The sequence below is a fragment of the Aedes albopictus genome, chromosome 2 (assembly GCF_035046485.1).
Source record: "Aedes albopictus strain Foshan chromosome 2, AalbF5, whole genome shotgun sequence".
Lineage (NCBI taxonomy): Eukaryota > Metazoa > Arthropoda > Insecta > Diptera > Culicidae > Aedes > Aedes albopictus.
Genome location: NC_085137.1, coordinates 340,157,892 through 340,173,640, shown reverse-complemented (window position 1 = coordinate 340,173,640; position 15,749 = coordinate 340,157,892). Strand labels below are relative to the sequence as shown.

The 15,749-nt window shown below is 44.9% G+C and overlaps 1 protein-coding gene across 1 annotated transcript; it reads right to left on the bottom strand.

Moving 5' to 3' along the window:
* Window positions 1-235: 235 nt before the first annotated feature.
* Window positions 236-5,692, bottom strand: LOC134286723 (uncharacterized). Its single transcript, XM_062848388.1, has one exon. It carries the CDS (start codon window positions 5,690-5,692, stop codon window positions 236-238), a length of 5,457 nt encoding a protein of 1,818 aa, XP_062704372.1.
* Window positions 5,693-15,749: the final 10,057 nt, after the last annotated feature.

Below are 15,749 nucleotides of genomic sequence, written 5' to 3'. Positions count from 1 at the left end.
TCGTTGCTGCGTTGCGTTCGATTGCGTCAAGTTGGCTGCGGCGATGTGGCAGTCCGCTGAACGCAAACTTTTCGCACATCGAGGTAGGCATTGGTTTACGATGTCAAAAAAGTTCATTTCAAACTTTGTTCGGGCGAAGATCGGACATGCACCCCCGGCTGAATACCGAAGGTTTCAAGATACAGATGGAATTTGGTTTCCCTGAAGAGAAGATGTTTTCCTCCGGGTTGAAGACTCAAGCAACAAGGTAATCTGGAACATCGGATGAAGCACTGGGAATCTCGCTATCACGCTGCAGGTTCTCATTATCCTTGGTGGGCAGCGGTGCAAGCTTCGAAATTGAGCGTTTGAAGATTCCGGTTGCAGACTTTACATCAGCGACTCGTACAAGAGAATCGCTTCCGGGGTAGGTCTTAACGATTTTACCATATTTCCAGCATTGCGGGGGCACGTTATCCTCGATGATTAGTACCACCATTCCTGGAACAATATTCGGCGCCGTCTTCGTCCACTTTCCTCGGGCTTGTAAGGTGGATAGGTATTCCTTCGACCAGGACTGCCAGAACCGGTCTCGAAGCAGGTTGAGGTATTGCCACCTTGACAATCGGTTCTCCTTGTTGTCCAGATACGATGGCTTTGGAACTGGCTCGGTAACACGCCCCAACTGGAGATGAGCTGGTGTGATCGGCATAGGATCGTTTGGATCGGAGGACATCGCGTAGAGAGGACGTGAGTTGAGGATGGATTCTATATGACAAAGGACTGTGGCGAACTCCTCAAAAGTCAGGGTGGCATTCTGCAGCGTACGCTTAAGGTGAGTTTTCACACTTTTTACTGCAGCTTCCATCAAACCAGCGAAGTTCGGGGCCCTTGGTGGAATGAATCGCCATTCGATCTCACGTGGAAGCAGAAAATCGTTGATCCTGTTGTGCGTCACTTCATTCTGGAACTGCCTGTAGAGCTCGTGTAATTCATTGGAGGCACCACTAAAGTTGGTGGCGTTATCGGAGAGGATCATTTTGGCCAATCCACGACGACTCACGAAACGGTCAAGAGCTGCTAAGAACGCCTCGGTTGTCAGACTGGACACCAGCTCCAAGTGTACGTTCTTCGTCACAAGACATACAAAGACGGCTATGTATCCCTTGATAATCTTGGGGCGATATCGTCCTTCCTTTACCATTACAGGCCCTGCGTAATCCACTCCAGAATATTCGAACGCCATCGCCGGAGTCACTCGAAAATCAGGCAGGTTTCCCATCAGCTGGTGGATCTTTCGGGGCTGCGTTCGGTAGCATGGGATGCAGGAACGCGTAACCTTTCGGACGGTTGAGCGGCCATTTAGTATCCAAAACTTCTGTCGGACGATAGCCAATAGACCGGCGGGTCCAACATGTCGATTCTCTTCATGCAGCGTACGGATGATTCGTTCGGTGATTGGATGATGGTTCGGAAGTATCATTTGGTGTCGAGCGTCAAATGGAAGGGTTGAATTCTGCAATCGTCCCCCTACACGTAAGATACCATTTTCGACGATAGGGCAGAGTGGAGCAAGTCTCTTGGATGGCTCGCCGGAGAGTACACGTTGTATTTCGTCGGGAAACTCCATACGCTGAATAACCAGTACAATTCTTTCCAGTGACGCTTGCATTTCGGGAACGGTTAACTGCTGCGAACGTTGACGATCCTGAAGTTTCTTCGATCTGCAGTTTCGAATGAATCGGAGAACATACGCTACAACCCTTTGTAGCTTACGGAAAGAACTGTATGTGCTGAAGACTGGTAGGATTTCGATCGTCGCCAAGTTGACGACCGCTACTGTTCTCATCTCTGGCAGTTCTTCATCAGGGATATCTTCGAAGGTGGCAGGTTGGTGGTCAGACTGTAGCAGATCTCGGCATCCTTTCCACCACAGCTGGTTCCCGCTCAATGCCAATGGAAACAGGCCTCTTGAAACGATGTCGGCTGGATTATCCTCTGAGCGGACGTACTCCCAAGTGAAGTCCGCTGTAGTTTGGTTGATCTCGACGATTCGGTTTCGAACAAAAATTTGTAGTTGGCCAGGAGATTTTTTCATCCAGGATAGTACAATCTGGCTATCAGAATACAGAACTATTCGACGAATCGGTACCTTCAACGATGGAATCACCTTCAAAACCAAACGAGAAAGAAGTAGTGCTGCACACAATTCTAATTTGGGAATGGTCATCTCAGAGAGCGGCGCTACTCGTGACTTGCTGCACAACAGTTGACAGTCAATGCTAGAATCGGTCTTGACCGACCGGAGGTAGAGGCATGCTCCATAAGCACTCTTTGAAGCGTCCGCAAATCCATGGATCTCGAACCATGCGACGTTGACAGGGATCACACACCTCGGAATTTTGATTGAATCCAATCCATTCAGCGAATCGCGCAGATGGAGCCACTGTTTCCGCATATCGTCAGGAAGAGGTTCAGTCCATGCCAGCTTTCTCTCCCATGTGCTCTGCATCAAAATCTTGAACAACACAATCACTGGAGCAACGAAACCTATCGGATCAAACAGCTTGGATATCTGCGACAGGACAAACTGCTTCGTTATAGGTTTTGTGGTGTCTTCATCGAATATATCGGCAGAGAATCGGAACTCGTCGTTGAACGGATCCCACAGCATACCGAGAGTTTTCACAGCGTCGTTGGAATTATCGATCTTGACTAACTTCTCCCTTTCTTCCTCAGGTATGCCTTCCAAAACCGCTGCCGAGTTCGAACACCACTTCCTGATGTCAAATCCTCCCCTGGCGAGCAACTTCTGCAGGTCTTCTCTCAAATGGATGGCTTCGGCTTCGGTGTCTGCTCCGGTTAAGGCGTCATCGATGTAGAAGTCAGAACGAACCACCTCCGCTGCTTCAGGGAAATCGGATTGTTCGTCCTCAGCGAGCTGCACCAGCGACCTGGTAGCCAGAAATGGAGCCGATGCGGTGCCGTATGTGACGGTAGCCAGCTCCAGGACGCGTATCGAATCGGTCGGATTGTTACGCCAGAAGATGCGTTGGAATCGAGTATCGCGAGGATCAACTCTAATTTGGCGGTACATTTTTGAGAGATCACCGCTGATTGCAATGCGGTGCATTCTGAAGCCCAGTAAGATGCCGAAACAGTCACGCTGGATGGTTGGGCCGACCTGGAGTACGTCATTCAATGAGGCACCCTTCGATGACCTGGCAGTAGCATCAAACACTACTCGGAGCTTTGTTGATGAACTCGATGGCTTGAACACCGCATGGTGCGGCAAATAATAGCACTGCTGCCCAACTGGATCACACCTTTCGTCCACCTCCTGGCAATGCCCGAGAGCCTCGTACTCAGTGATGAATTTTACATACTCCTGCTTCAACTGGATATCGCCTTCCAATCGCTTTTCGAGCATGTAGAACCGCTTCAGTGCCAATGCTCTGTTGTTACCGAGATCGGCAAGGGATTCTCGAAACGGTAGCTGCACAACAAATCGACCAGACATGTCTCGGTGGTGAGTGGCCGCGAAATGGGCCTCAATCTGCTGTTCCTCTACTGTATGCGGTGAAGCTTCAGCGACCTCTTCGATCGCCCAGAATTTCTGTATCAATTCGTCCAACTCCTTGGTAGTAACGGCGTGGGAGAAAGCAATTGGATTGGGGCTGACATCAACTGGTCCGGAAACCACCCAGCCGAACACGGTTTCTTGCAGAAGAGGATGTTCGTCGTCGATTTTAAGTTGGCCAGATTTCAAGAGGGAGAAGAAAAACTGGTTGCCGATCAGGAGATCTACACTGCTTGGAACGAAGAACTCCGGGTCAGCCAACACCACGTCGGCTGGCAAACGCCACAGCTTAGTGTCGATCGATCTCGTTGGAATGGTGCCGCTCACATGGGGCATAACAAGACAAGGAATATTCAAGCTGGACTTACCGTAGTTGGACGTGACAGTCACAACCATCCCTTGAGTGGTGGCCCGACGGCCGGTAACACCGAAGACCTCAGTGTTGGTTGGCCACGTTTTCTTACCCAGCTTATTGACCATGGCCTGGGAAATCAGGCACACTTGGGACGCGCAATCCAGAAGAGCACGGCAAGAATGCGAACGACCTTGATCGTCCAGAAGGTTGACTCTCGCCGTTAGCAGCAAAACCTCTTTAACGGCGGGAAAGGCTTTGGTTTGGGAAACATGATTAACCAATGCGTTGGAGCCTGTCGTTGTTTCGGTTGGTATCGGAGCTGGAACACTGGTACTGTTCACGTTGGCTTGCGATGGATCTGCCGGTGTCGGCTGTTCCGAGGTCGCTGATGGTTCTTGCGGGTGAAGCATCGTGTGGTGTCTTGCGGAACACTTCGAGCAGGTTCTCTCGGACTGGCAGTTGCTGCATCGGTGGCCCTTCCTAAGACAATTGAAGCAAATATTTGCTTCGCGTGCCTTGGCGATGCGTTCAGCAACGGTCAGATTGCGGAACATCGTACACTTGAAGTTGGGATGCGGACCGTTGCACAACTCGCAAATAATTTCGTTTTGTGATGTGACGGCGTTGGAAGAACGCGATATCGATTTTGGAAGGGCACCTACCTTGAAGCTGGTTGGAGGCTTCTCAGCTGCTGATGAACTCGCTGTTTCACACCTCTCGAGGACGAGGCATCGTTGTTTGAGGCATTCAATCGTGTCGTCATACTTGGGCAGTTCACCATGGGTCAGAGAGGATTCCCAATGTTCACGCGTTTCCTTGTCGAGCGCTGCTGTTAAGATGTTGACGACAAATAGTTCTGACACTCCCAGAAGCTCCTGTTTCATGAACTTCAAATTCTCGACATGACGGCTGCAATCGTCGACCAACTCTCGGAGCTCTTTCGATGACTTCTTCGTCATTTTCTTGAGGTTAAGCAACCCCCGGATGTGGTTGTCGATGATCAGTCGCTCGTTTTCATATCTGTCCATGAGGATTTGCCAGGCTTGATTATAATTATTATCCTGGAGCGTCTGGGAATCGACTACTCCAGCAGCACTACCGACCAGGGATTTCTCTAAGTGGTAGAGTTTGATGGCATCGCAATCTGTCGAACGGCGCATGAGATCTTGAAACATTGTTTTAAATCGCGGCCAGTTCTCATACTTCCCATCAAATGTGGGAAGCGGTGCCCGAAACGCTTGCTGCTGAACGATCACCTGCGGCGGTTCGGCTCCCTGCAACTGCTGGCCGGCTGGAACAACGGCCTGCATGGGCCAAGGGGCCAACGCATCCTTCAATCGTTCGATCATGAGGCTGGTTTCGTTGTATAGCTCTTCGAACTCCTCGTACTTTTCTTCGTGCACTCCCCTTACTGCCGGTGCACATACACTAAGAATCTCGTCCTGCACTAGGTTGTACTCACTGTAATGCATGTCCAGGCTTTTGGCAAAAACTCGAATCAGAGGCAATGATGCCTGCTGTTGGTCATCTTCCATCTTCTTCAAACTATTTCGGATGCGGGTAACTTTTGCCCGCACCAGGCCGCGCTTATGGACCAAATTTTCTTCTTTGGCCATGATTGTTTCCGAATGTTCACTTTCTTCTATCACTGATTCTTCTTTCACTGTTTCTTTTTCTGCTTCCTCTTCTTCTTTTTTCACTGTTAGTTCACTGTACGGTTTTCGGATGGGCAATTCTTCTTCTTCTTCTTCTTCACCGTTGAACAGCTTGCGCCACATCACCCATCGGAGTAGGGCCAAGCGAAAGAATCGCTACCCTGGAATGAGCTGTCCGGGAACACAGACACGCTCGGACACAACAGAATCGGTTGATTCTCTACTGTGCTATATGGAGTTTGGCGATGTTCGCAAAGCTGCTAATCACTAGAATCCTTTGCCGGTTCACCGGCGGAACACTTTTTCTTCAGGACTTGGTTCGGGTTATTTCGTGTCGTTTCGTGGCGCACCAGAAACGCACACAGCACTTCGAGGCTAAGTTTTCCGACGCGCTTGGTCGGTAGGGATCACTTTCACTTCACAACACGAAGATGATGGAACAGCTTTTCCATTTCTTCCGGACCGCGAAACGTCTCACGAGGCACTTTTTCACTCCCGGACTCGACTTTCCAACATGGCGTCTACCCGGTTCGACTGGACCAAAATGTTGCGTCTTTGCACAGACCAACACGAGAAAACCGTTCGTAGGTGGAAATCACAGGGAATTTAGCGGACTGTATCACTAAGCTACCCGGGACTTTCGAATCCGGAAATGAAAAAGCACTGGTGATTCACTTAACTAAACAAATTGACTATATTATACGAAAAATAACAGAGTTTGTCTGAACGCCGCGCGGTCCACTTGGAGAATGAGATTGAGCCGCTTCGAAGATGCTGGGTTTGCGCGCGAGTTTTTCATCGTCCCTTTCGTTCTTCCGTTCGTTGCTGCGTTGCGTTCGATTGCGTCAAGTTGGCTGCGGCGATGTGGCAGTCCGCTGAACGCAAACTTTTCGCACATCGAGGTAGGCATTGGTTTACGATGTCAAAAAAGTTCATTTCAAACTTTGTTCGGGCGAAGATCGGACAACCATCTCAGACCATATCTGAACCAGTAGTGTTCCAGAACCCGTTCCGGGGTTCCCACCGAAGTGGTTAAATCTGAAAGAGAAACAAACCCGTACATGCATCACATCAAGTAGCGGCTTTTTAGATTACCTAATGAACGGCCAGCAAGTGTTTCGGAATCGTTTTTGAGTGACCGGAAGAGGCCAAATGTAAAAGTAAACCAAATCCAGGCATGTGACACATCAAATCGTGGCTTTTGCGATAACCTGATGAACAGTTAGCTAGAAAATAGCCTTACGTCACACTAAAGACAACTGGTAGTGTTCCGGAATTGGTTCCGAGAGTCCCGTCGAAATTGTCAAACCCTGCATGTGACACCTTCAATTTGCAGCGTTTTTGGTTAACCGATGAGCAGTTAACAAGACAATAATGTTAGACCATATTTGGTTCAGCCGGTAGTTACCCGGAATCAGATCCGGGTAGTAAAATGTAAAATTTAACCAAACCCATGGATGCGGTACATCAAATCACGACCAGTCTTGTAAACATTCGACACTTTTTACTACCTGTGGAGTTTAGGATTTCTCTAGGAAGGAATCACCCCTCACGTGCAGCACACACAACTTACCCAGGCTGACGTTGGTTCGCAAGTCGCAAGAGTGAACGCGGTTGGGTGACGCCTGGAGTTGTTGCTACGCAAGCAGGGATGCTAACATTGTCTGCTTGACAGTTCGCATCACATTCAAATGCGCTACATCGCCTGCTGTGATCATTCTCTTTATCACAGCTTTATTCAGTACATCTTATATCTCACATCCTTCTTCTACTCTAAAGAAGTTTTACACATTTTTAACATAAAATTGAATTTCCGTATCTCAATTTGGAGTATTTACTTACAACCATTCAACATAATTAACTGTTATATTACATCTTCACATATGTTGCAACTGCTACCATGGCTGCCGAATACAGTTTTCATTGTGAGGTACCATTCTGACTATGCTGCCGCTACTTTGTTTTCCAAAAAGATCGATCATTATAGTACTTAATTGTAGGAATGATGTTTTCCGACGAGCAATGGTAGCTTGCACAGTGACGTCATCATTATCTCTCTCTTTTCCTCTCGTTCGGGGTCGCTCGATACAGCCGTCCTTGCTCTCAAAATAGTTTTGAGGGCAATGCTGATTTTGTTGAAGTTTTGTTTGTAATGCAAGGCTCTATACTTGTAATATTTAAGAAAATTACCGCTTTGGTACTGGGTGGTTCTGAAAAAAAAATTTTGCTCTTTGAGTCTTTGAGCATTGTCATTCATTGAAACACTAGCCACAGAAAACAAACTGCATCAACATAATCCTTCTTATGGCTAGCCGACATTGACGACACCTTTTGATAAACGGCACGAATAAAAACTACGGGATTTTTCTAATATTGCGTACATTGCTAAGATTTATCGACCACGACAAACAACACGATGTAAGCTTCAGATCCGACATTTGCACGAAAGAAAACAACGCCATCTTGCTAACCAAGCTTTTTGTCAGCGGACATTGCTGGTACTGTCCCTCCACGGCAAGCAACACCTGTAAGCTTCCGATCCGACATTTGCACGATGCAAAACAACAGGATCTTTCTAACCTAGCTTTTCGTCAGTGGACATTGTCGGGAGTCTCCCTCCACGGCAAACAACACGCTGTAAGCATTCGATCCGACATTTGCACGAAAGAAAACAACGCCATCTTGCTAACCAAGCTTTTCGTCAGCGGACATTGCCGGTACTGTCCCTCCTCGGCAAGCAACACCTGTAAGCTTCCGATCCGACATTTGCACGATGCAAAACAACAGGATCTTCCTAACCTTGCTTTTCGGCAGCGGACATTGCCGGAGGTTTTCCCCCACGGCAAACAACACGCTGTAAGCATTCGATCCGACATTTGCACGATGCAAAACAACAGGATCTTTCTAACCTTGCTTTTCGGCAGCGGACATTGCCGAAGGTTTTCCCCCACGGCAAACAACACGCTGTAAGCATTTGATCCGACATTTGCACGATGCAAAACAACAGGATCTTTCTAACCTTGCTTTTCGTCAGCGGACATTGCCGGAGGTTTTCCCCCACGGCAAACAACACGCTGTAAGCATTTGATCCGATATTTGCACGATGCAAAACAACAGGATCTTTCTAACCTTGCTTTTCGGCAGCGGACATTGCCGAAGGTTTTCCCCCCCGGCAAACAACACGCTGTAAGCATTCAATCCGACATTTGCACGATGCAAAACAACAGGATCTTTCTAACCTTGCTTTTCGTCAGCGGACATTGCCGGAGGTTTTCCCCCACGGCAAACAACACGCTGTAAGCATTTGATCCGACATTTGCACGATGCAAAACAACAGGATCTTTCTAACCTTGCTTTTCGGCAGCGGACATTGCCGAAGGTTTTCCCCCACGGCAAACAACACGCTGTAAGCATTTGATCCGACATTTGCACGATGCAAAACAACAGGATCTTTCTAACCTTGCTTTTCGGCAGCGGACATTGCCGGAGGTTTCCCCCACGGCAAACAACACGCTGTACACGGAAAAATATTAAAACCCAAAGAATAAGTTTTAAAAACTCAAATTTGGCTAAACTGCTTAAAGTTTTAACTCAAAGTTGGGTTGTTTTCTCCCTCGCCCCACCGCAATGTTGTCGAAAACAAAGAGAGAAGCACCGACGCATCCGCTGCTCTTCCGTGGAAGAAGCCAAATTTGGGTTTTCTTGAGTTAACCCAAATTTGCGTCATTTGAGGCCTCCGTTGGGTGAAAATAACTTACCAGTGGGTTAATTTTTTTTGCCGCTCTCAAACGAAAACTACTCACTCACCACTTTCGCTGTTTGACGCAAATTTGAGTTATTCCACGGAAGACCGGGATTGCGTCAAAACAACTTAAATTTGGGTTGATTTGTAGTTCCGTGTAAGCATTTGATCCGACATTTGCACGATGCAAAACAACAGGATCTTTCTAACCTTGATTTTCGGCAGCGGACATTGCCGGAGGTTTTCCCCCACGGCAAACAACACGCTGTAAGCACAAAATAACAGAATCACTATAGCTTTTCCTTACCATTTACTGCTGCTGGTTTATTTTTCTCGTGTTTTATTTCTTCCTCAAAAATTGTCCAAGCGCATCCGGAAGCATGCACCATCCGGAGCCCACGATGAATATCACACCATATTTTTCACTTTTGTAATTTTTCTCTCTTTTGCATGCAAATTGAAGAGTGATTCCTCCCAGCAAAATAATAAATTGGTTCGATTTTTTCGCAATTGAACGAACAACTGGCAGGAATTCGCCAATGTGGAGTTTAGGATTTCTCTAGGAAGGAATCACCCCTCACGTGCAGCACACACAACTTACCCAGGCTGACGTTGGTTCGCAAGTCGCAAGAGTGAACGCGGTTGGGTGACGCCTGGAGTTGTTGCTACGCAAGCAGGGATGCTAACATTGTCTGCTTGACAGTTCGCATCACATTCAAATGCGCTACATCGCCTGCTGTGATCATTCTCTTTATCACAGCTTTATTCAGTACATCTTATATCTCACACTACCTTCATTTCGTTGCCGCAGTCGGGTGTCAGTCGGCTTTGTTACATTCGTGCGCTATCGTTACTTCTTACCTACCTCTTACCTACACGAGCAGTAGAACGAAGATCAATAAACGTAAGAAAGGGTCAAATCAATGTCATCTGACACGATGACATGTGTCTAATTCTAGCTTTACGCATAGATTATCAGCCAGTTCCGATTATGAATGTTAATATTAGTTTATTATTGCATGTTGCATTGAATACGACACACAGATGGGCAACATAGCTCTTATTATGGAAGAAGACAGGAATAACAAAAGCCGAATCGTCTCCCGAAGCCGCTATCGTGGTGAAGTGCATTCGTTTGACATTTTTGTTTCGAACAGTAGTTTGATTGCTTGTGTTGCGAATGTCGGAGACAAAGGAGGCCGAATATCGACGAAAAGGTTCAAATGACTGTGATCTCTAACAAGACTGATCACGAATTATCGACAACCTAATGGAAAAATAGGGTCAGATCACATTAGATTCCCGGTAGTGTTGCGGGTTCAGCTGTGGCTTCGAAAGTGGTTAGAAGTAAAAGTGAAGCAAACCCATTCTTGCGATATATCAAATCGCGGTGATTAGGTAAAGGTGAATAAATAGCAATAAAATATTCTCAGGCCATAATTGGGACAACCGGTAGTGTCATGGTCCATGACTCATGGAATCAGATCCGGCTATCCCACCGGAAATTACCAAATATAAAAATGAACCAAACCCATATATACGACACATCAGATCGCAAATTTTTTGATAATCTAATGAACGGTTAGCAAGAAAATAGCCTTAGATCACATTAGAGACTAGCTGTTGTGTAGCAGAACCAACGTTCACGTGAAAAAATAAATCGTGGCTTTGTTTAATGGCCTGATAAACATTAGGTATGAACAACAGTGACGAATAGGTCTAAGTTCTCATATATGAGAACAAAATATAGACAAAACTAAAGCGATCTCATCAAATCGTACCATTTCAGATTCCTAAGGTGTAAATTTATAGCAGAATGGGTCAACGTTGAATGGAAAAATAAGAATTTGATCGCGTCAACAGAAGATGGTGGCTGTTTTAAGGAATTTTGAGCTCTAAAACTATGTAAAATAAGTGTATTTGGTATGGGAAATATGTTCGGAGTCCACCAGAGTATCCAAGATAGCGGTCCAAAGTCCAAGATAATGGCCCAGTATTCAAGTTAGTGCCTATTTTATAGGATTTTTAATTCTTGCATTATGGGCATATTTTGTATGAAAATATGTCCAGAATTCAAAATTTGTAATCAGAAAACCCAAGCTGTTTCACAAGGTCTGCAATATGACTATAGTTTGAATGGGGAAGAATGCCGGTCTTCGCCCAAAACAGGTAACCAGAAAATCATAAACGACATGCCAAAATTCAATACGGCGACTATTTTATGTAATTTTAGGTGCAGAGTCCAAAAATGAATACCAGAACATCCAAGATGGTGTCTCAATGTTCAAGATGGCGGTTAGTTTAGTTGGGGTAGATATTCGGAGTCATAAAATGATGACCGGAAAATCTAAAATGACGTTTCAAAATTTTGCGGCTTCATGACACTTGTTTGGTTTGAGTTTTGGATCGTTGTCTTATATTTTCTGAATATTGGATGTTATGCTAATATAAAATGTATCCATATTGAGTAGATTTAGCATGCAGTTTTCATTTTGTATTTATGTCAATGTCATCAACATGTCGCTCGAGTTTTGTTGAAAGGATATTTTAAAGCACGAGAAAGGCACCATCACCGCTAGGTGGATTAATTACACACCTAGAAAATATAATGTAATTTTAAGTGTCCTGAACCTGACATATACGAGCATCTTCAAAAACACAAATTTAGAGGTTATAACATGTAAATTTACGTCCTTCAAGACACCCCAAAATAAAACTTATTTTTTCTTAGCGTCTAGCAATCGCTAGAACCGATTTGACAGATAAAACATAGAAAAGTAAAATATTGTCATGCATGGGATTCGAACTCCGGATCTGCTGATCGTGAGCCACATCTCTTACCTCTCGGCTATTTCACCGAGTTGGAAGATGGCTGATGAACGTGATACTGATTCTACGTTTCTGGTGAAACGGATTTGTTAACCAACCAGCACTTACATGATGCGCGTAAAATTGAGTCCAATTTGTGATTCAGTCTTGAAAACATTTACGTTTTATGGTGATTCCGTTTCGTGGAAATTTCAGAATTTCTAAGTGTGTAGGGTTTTTCATTCTTCAATCACTTAACCTAATTTACAGCTCTTTTGTCCACTAGGGCACTGCGTGAGCGATTCCAATTGGAAGCTGTACTTACTTCTGCCACAAAAGTTCAGCTTATTGGACGCAGTGGCTTAAATTCCCCAACAGGGGAGGAAAAAAAAATTTTTACAGCGCCAACATGTATTCTATTCCAATTCTACTATATCCAACTGGTTGCCGTTGCGCTGCTTTCACTTTCTAGGGTAGAAATGGTAGAATGATGAGCACGAGGAAGCTGATGTATGGCTGTTGGTTGTTTCTGTTTCCAGTCCGATTGGGGGTCCATTATGAGTTGCCGTTCGCCGATGCCCAAGTATCCGGGTCCATTTGAGCCATACACTCTTAAAAAATTAGGAATTTACACGTGACGCAAACCATCAACGTACGTAAACATTCCATGACTGAATGGAAAATTTGACTCAATTTTACATCCATCATGTAAGTTTGAGTTGGTTGCACAAGATGTCAACAAACCTATCTAACCGGATAGGTAGAAACAGTTTTACATTTATCATTTGTCTCACAACTCGGTAGTACAGCCGAGAGGTATAGTGCGTGCCTCTCAATCAGCGGACCAGAGTTCGAATCCACTTCATTATTTTACTTACATATGTTTTGTCTCTCGCTTCGGCTCTAGCGATTGCTAGCTCGAATTTATTTGTGATAAAAGACGTAAATTTGTGTCAAACGGGCCGCTCCTTTTATGTGCATCCAAGTGAACTGAAATTTACATGATTTTTTCTAAGAGTGTAGGCTCAGAAGAAGGTCAATGTCAGCTGCTCTCAGAGGGAAAGAGCAACTGACGAAAAGGCCGGGGCTGGGATCGAACCCATGACCATCTGCTTATGAAGCAAACGTGTAGCTACTATGCCACAGGCCCCGAATTCGTCGGCAAATATCAGGCAGGTTTTCGTGAGGGCCGATCAAAGACGGATCAAATGTTCATTCTACGACAGATTCTCGAATAGCTTTGAGAATACATACAGATGTTCATATATCAAAAACTAAAAAACATACATCTCTGATTTTTTCATATTTTACGCCAAATTTCCTGATTTCCTGATAAAATATATAATCAGGGTACCTAAAGAGGACCAAAGGGTTGTAACCTTCTCATAACCAACGGCCTCGCGAGAGCTTCAATGTTGCTCACACACTAGCCGTAATAAATGGAAGCATAGGTTCTTCTTACCATGTAAAATACACCACACCTACAACAGCACAACAGAACACAACATCCACGTAGCTGCCGCCAACATTCCTCACCAAATATGATAATTGCGTATCAGGAACCCTCAGTTGCTACTGCTCTTCTCTACTAGAAATAGGATCTCACTCTCTACTGACCGTTTGGTCATATAACCACTTGACCTCGATGTAAGAGTGCCATCAACACACATCAGCGCCGCAAGCTTTATCATTTGATCGAAGTGGATCATCAGTTCCCGGTTAACTGCAAAGCAGAACGCGTGTTGAAGATCGCGGTATTTCGACAATTAGCCTGACCGATAGAACAATTTTTATTAAGTGCGCAAACGACGGTAGAGTGTAAAGTGGATACAAAATAGTTCTGGCTGGCCTATGGCATGGTAACAGTGCAGTGTTTATTTGAAAAATAGCTTTGATTGCCTACTTTTTTATTATTATTCAGCAATTGCGCCATTACGATCCACGATTTTTTGCAAATAGCTCCATAGTGCAATAATGGAGTAGTGGAATTATTACAATGAGATCGGTAAGAGTGAACGCCTGAAGCAATTCCCAAATGTGAGAAGAGGAACGATCTTAAGGCCCCCATCATATCCATTTTTAATAGGCCTTTCGTTCACGACCAAGCATGAGGTGGCAGAACGAGTAGAATCCTGGCGCGATGTCGGTTTGGCCTACCAGCCCTGGAGTAGCCGGCATGTCACCGGTGAGCCAACTTCTGTCCAGGCGGAAGTGTCAGGCAGGAATCGTCGCGGGATACACTCTTAACTGACGCCCACACACATTAATCACATTAGGTAGACGCAGGTTAAGCTGGAATTAAAACGTAAGTACTAAAATACACCATCTATTTCATTTGCATGTAAAATTTATGCTTTTATTTAACTATGGATGAACTCGATTCCTCTTCATGAGTGGTTCCACTGGATTCGAACCAATTTTAGGCTGGGTAAGGTACATGAGAACAGGGAACCAGTACCACCAGCCCCTCTTTTAACTAATTTGTCTCCGTCTCATGCGACCTTCTTTGGGGAAGGTGACAGGGTCCCGAGACCATAAAAACGTGAAAGAACTAATATACAGTCAGTTTTTTTACGAGGTTTTCATTAACGAGGTTTTTTTACGCGGATTTTTGAATTAACGTGGTTTTCCTTTACGTGGATTATTTTAAGCCGGAATTTTTCCAAGCATTACTATAGAGTTTTTCTACATATTTCTGTAGTTTTGGTGCTTAACAGCATTAAAAAAGGTAGAATATGATGCAGAGTAATTTTCTGGATATCCTAGGACATCTAAACTGTTCTTGAGTTTAGATCCTAAAGTCTACGGCTGTAACGGTAACTTCTTGCATCATACAAAGCAACGATTTGTAATCTATTATGCCCAGTAAGTCTTTTGAGCGTTCAATTGACAGTTTCAGATCAGTCGGGATATCCTAGGTCATCCAAACTGTTCTGGAGTTTAGATCCTAAAGTCTATGGGTGTACCGGTAATTTCATTCATAATACAAAGCTACGACTGTGCGCGTCTTTTATTATGTTTTTTATGTCCATTTCTGACTGTTCAATTGGCTGATGTGGAATATTTTAAAACTATTTAAGAATAATAATTGATTTGAAACCTGTCTAATTAGATATGTATAGTTACTATTTTATAGGGCCCATATAGCCGAGGCGGTAAACGCACGGGTATTCAGCATGACCATGCTGAGGGTGACGGGTTCGATTCCCGGTCGGTCCAGGATCTTTTCGTAAAGGAAATTTCCTTGACTTCCTTGGGCATAGAGTATCTTCGTGCCTGCCACACGATATACACATGCAAAATGGTCATTGGCAGAGGAAGCTCTCAGTTAAAAACTGTGGAAGTGCTCATTGAACACTAAGCTGAGAAGCAGGCTTTGTCCCAGTGATGACGTTACGCCAAGAAGAGGAGGAGTTACTATTTTTAGCTTGAGAAACTACTATCATAGCCATAGACTTAAAAACTGAGTTCCAGAACACTTATAGGATTACCTGGAATATCCCAAAATTTTCTAAGAATGCTTTGTAAGCTTTAACTATTAACTCTCGAGCGATCGCGCTGTTGTATTTTGTACAACACGATGAAATAAACTCGCTTTTCGTGAGTTGGAGCCTAAAAAAGAACCGGTTT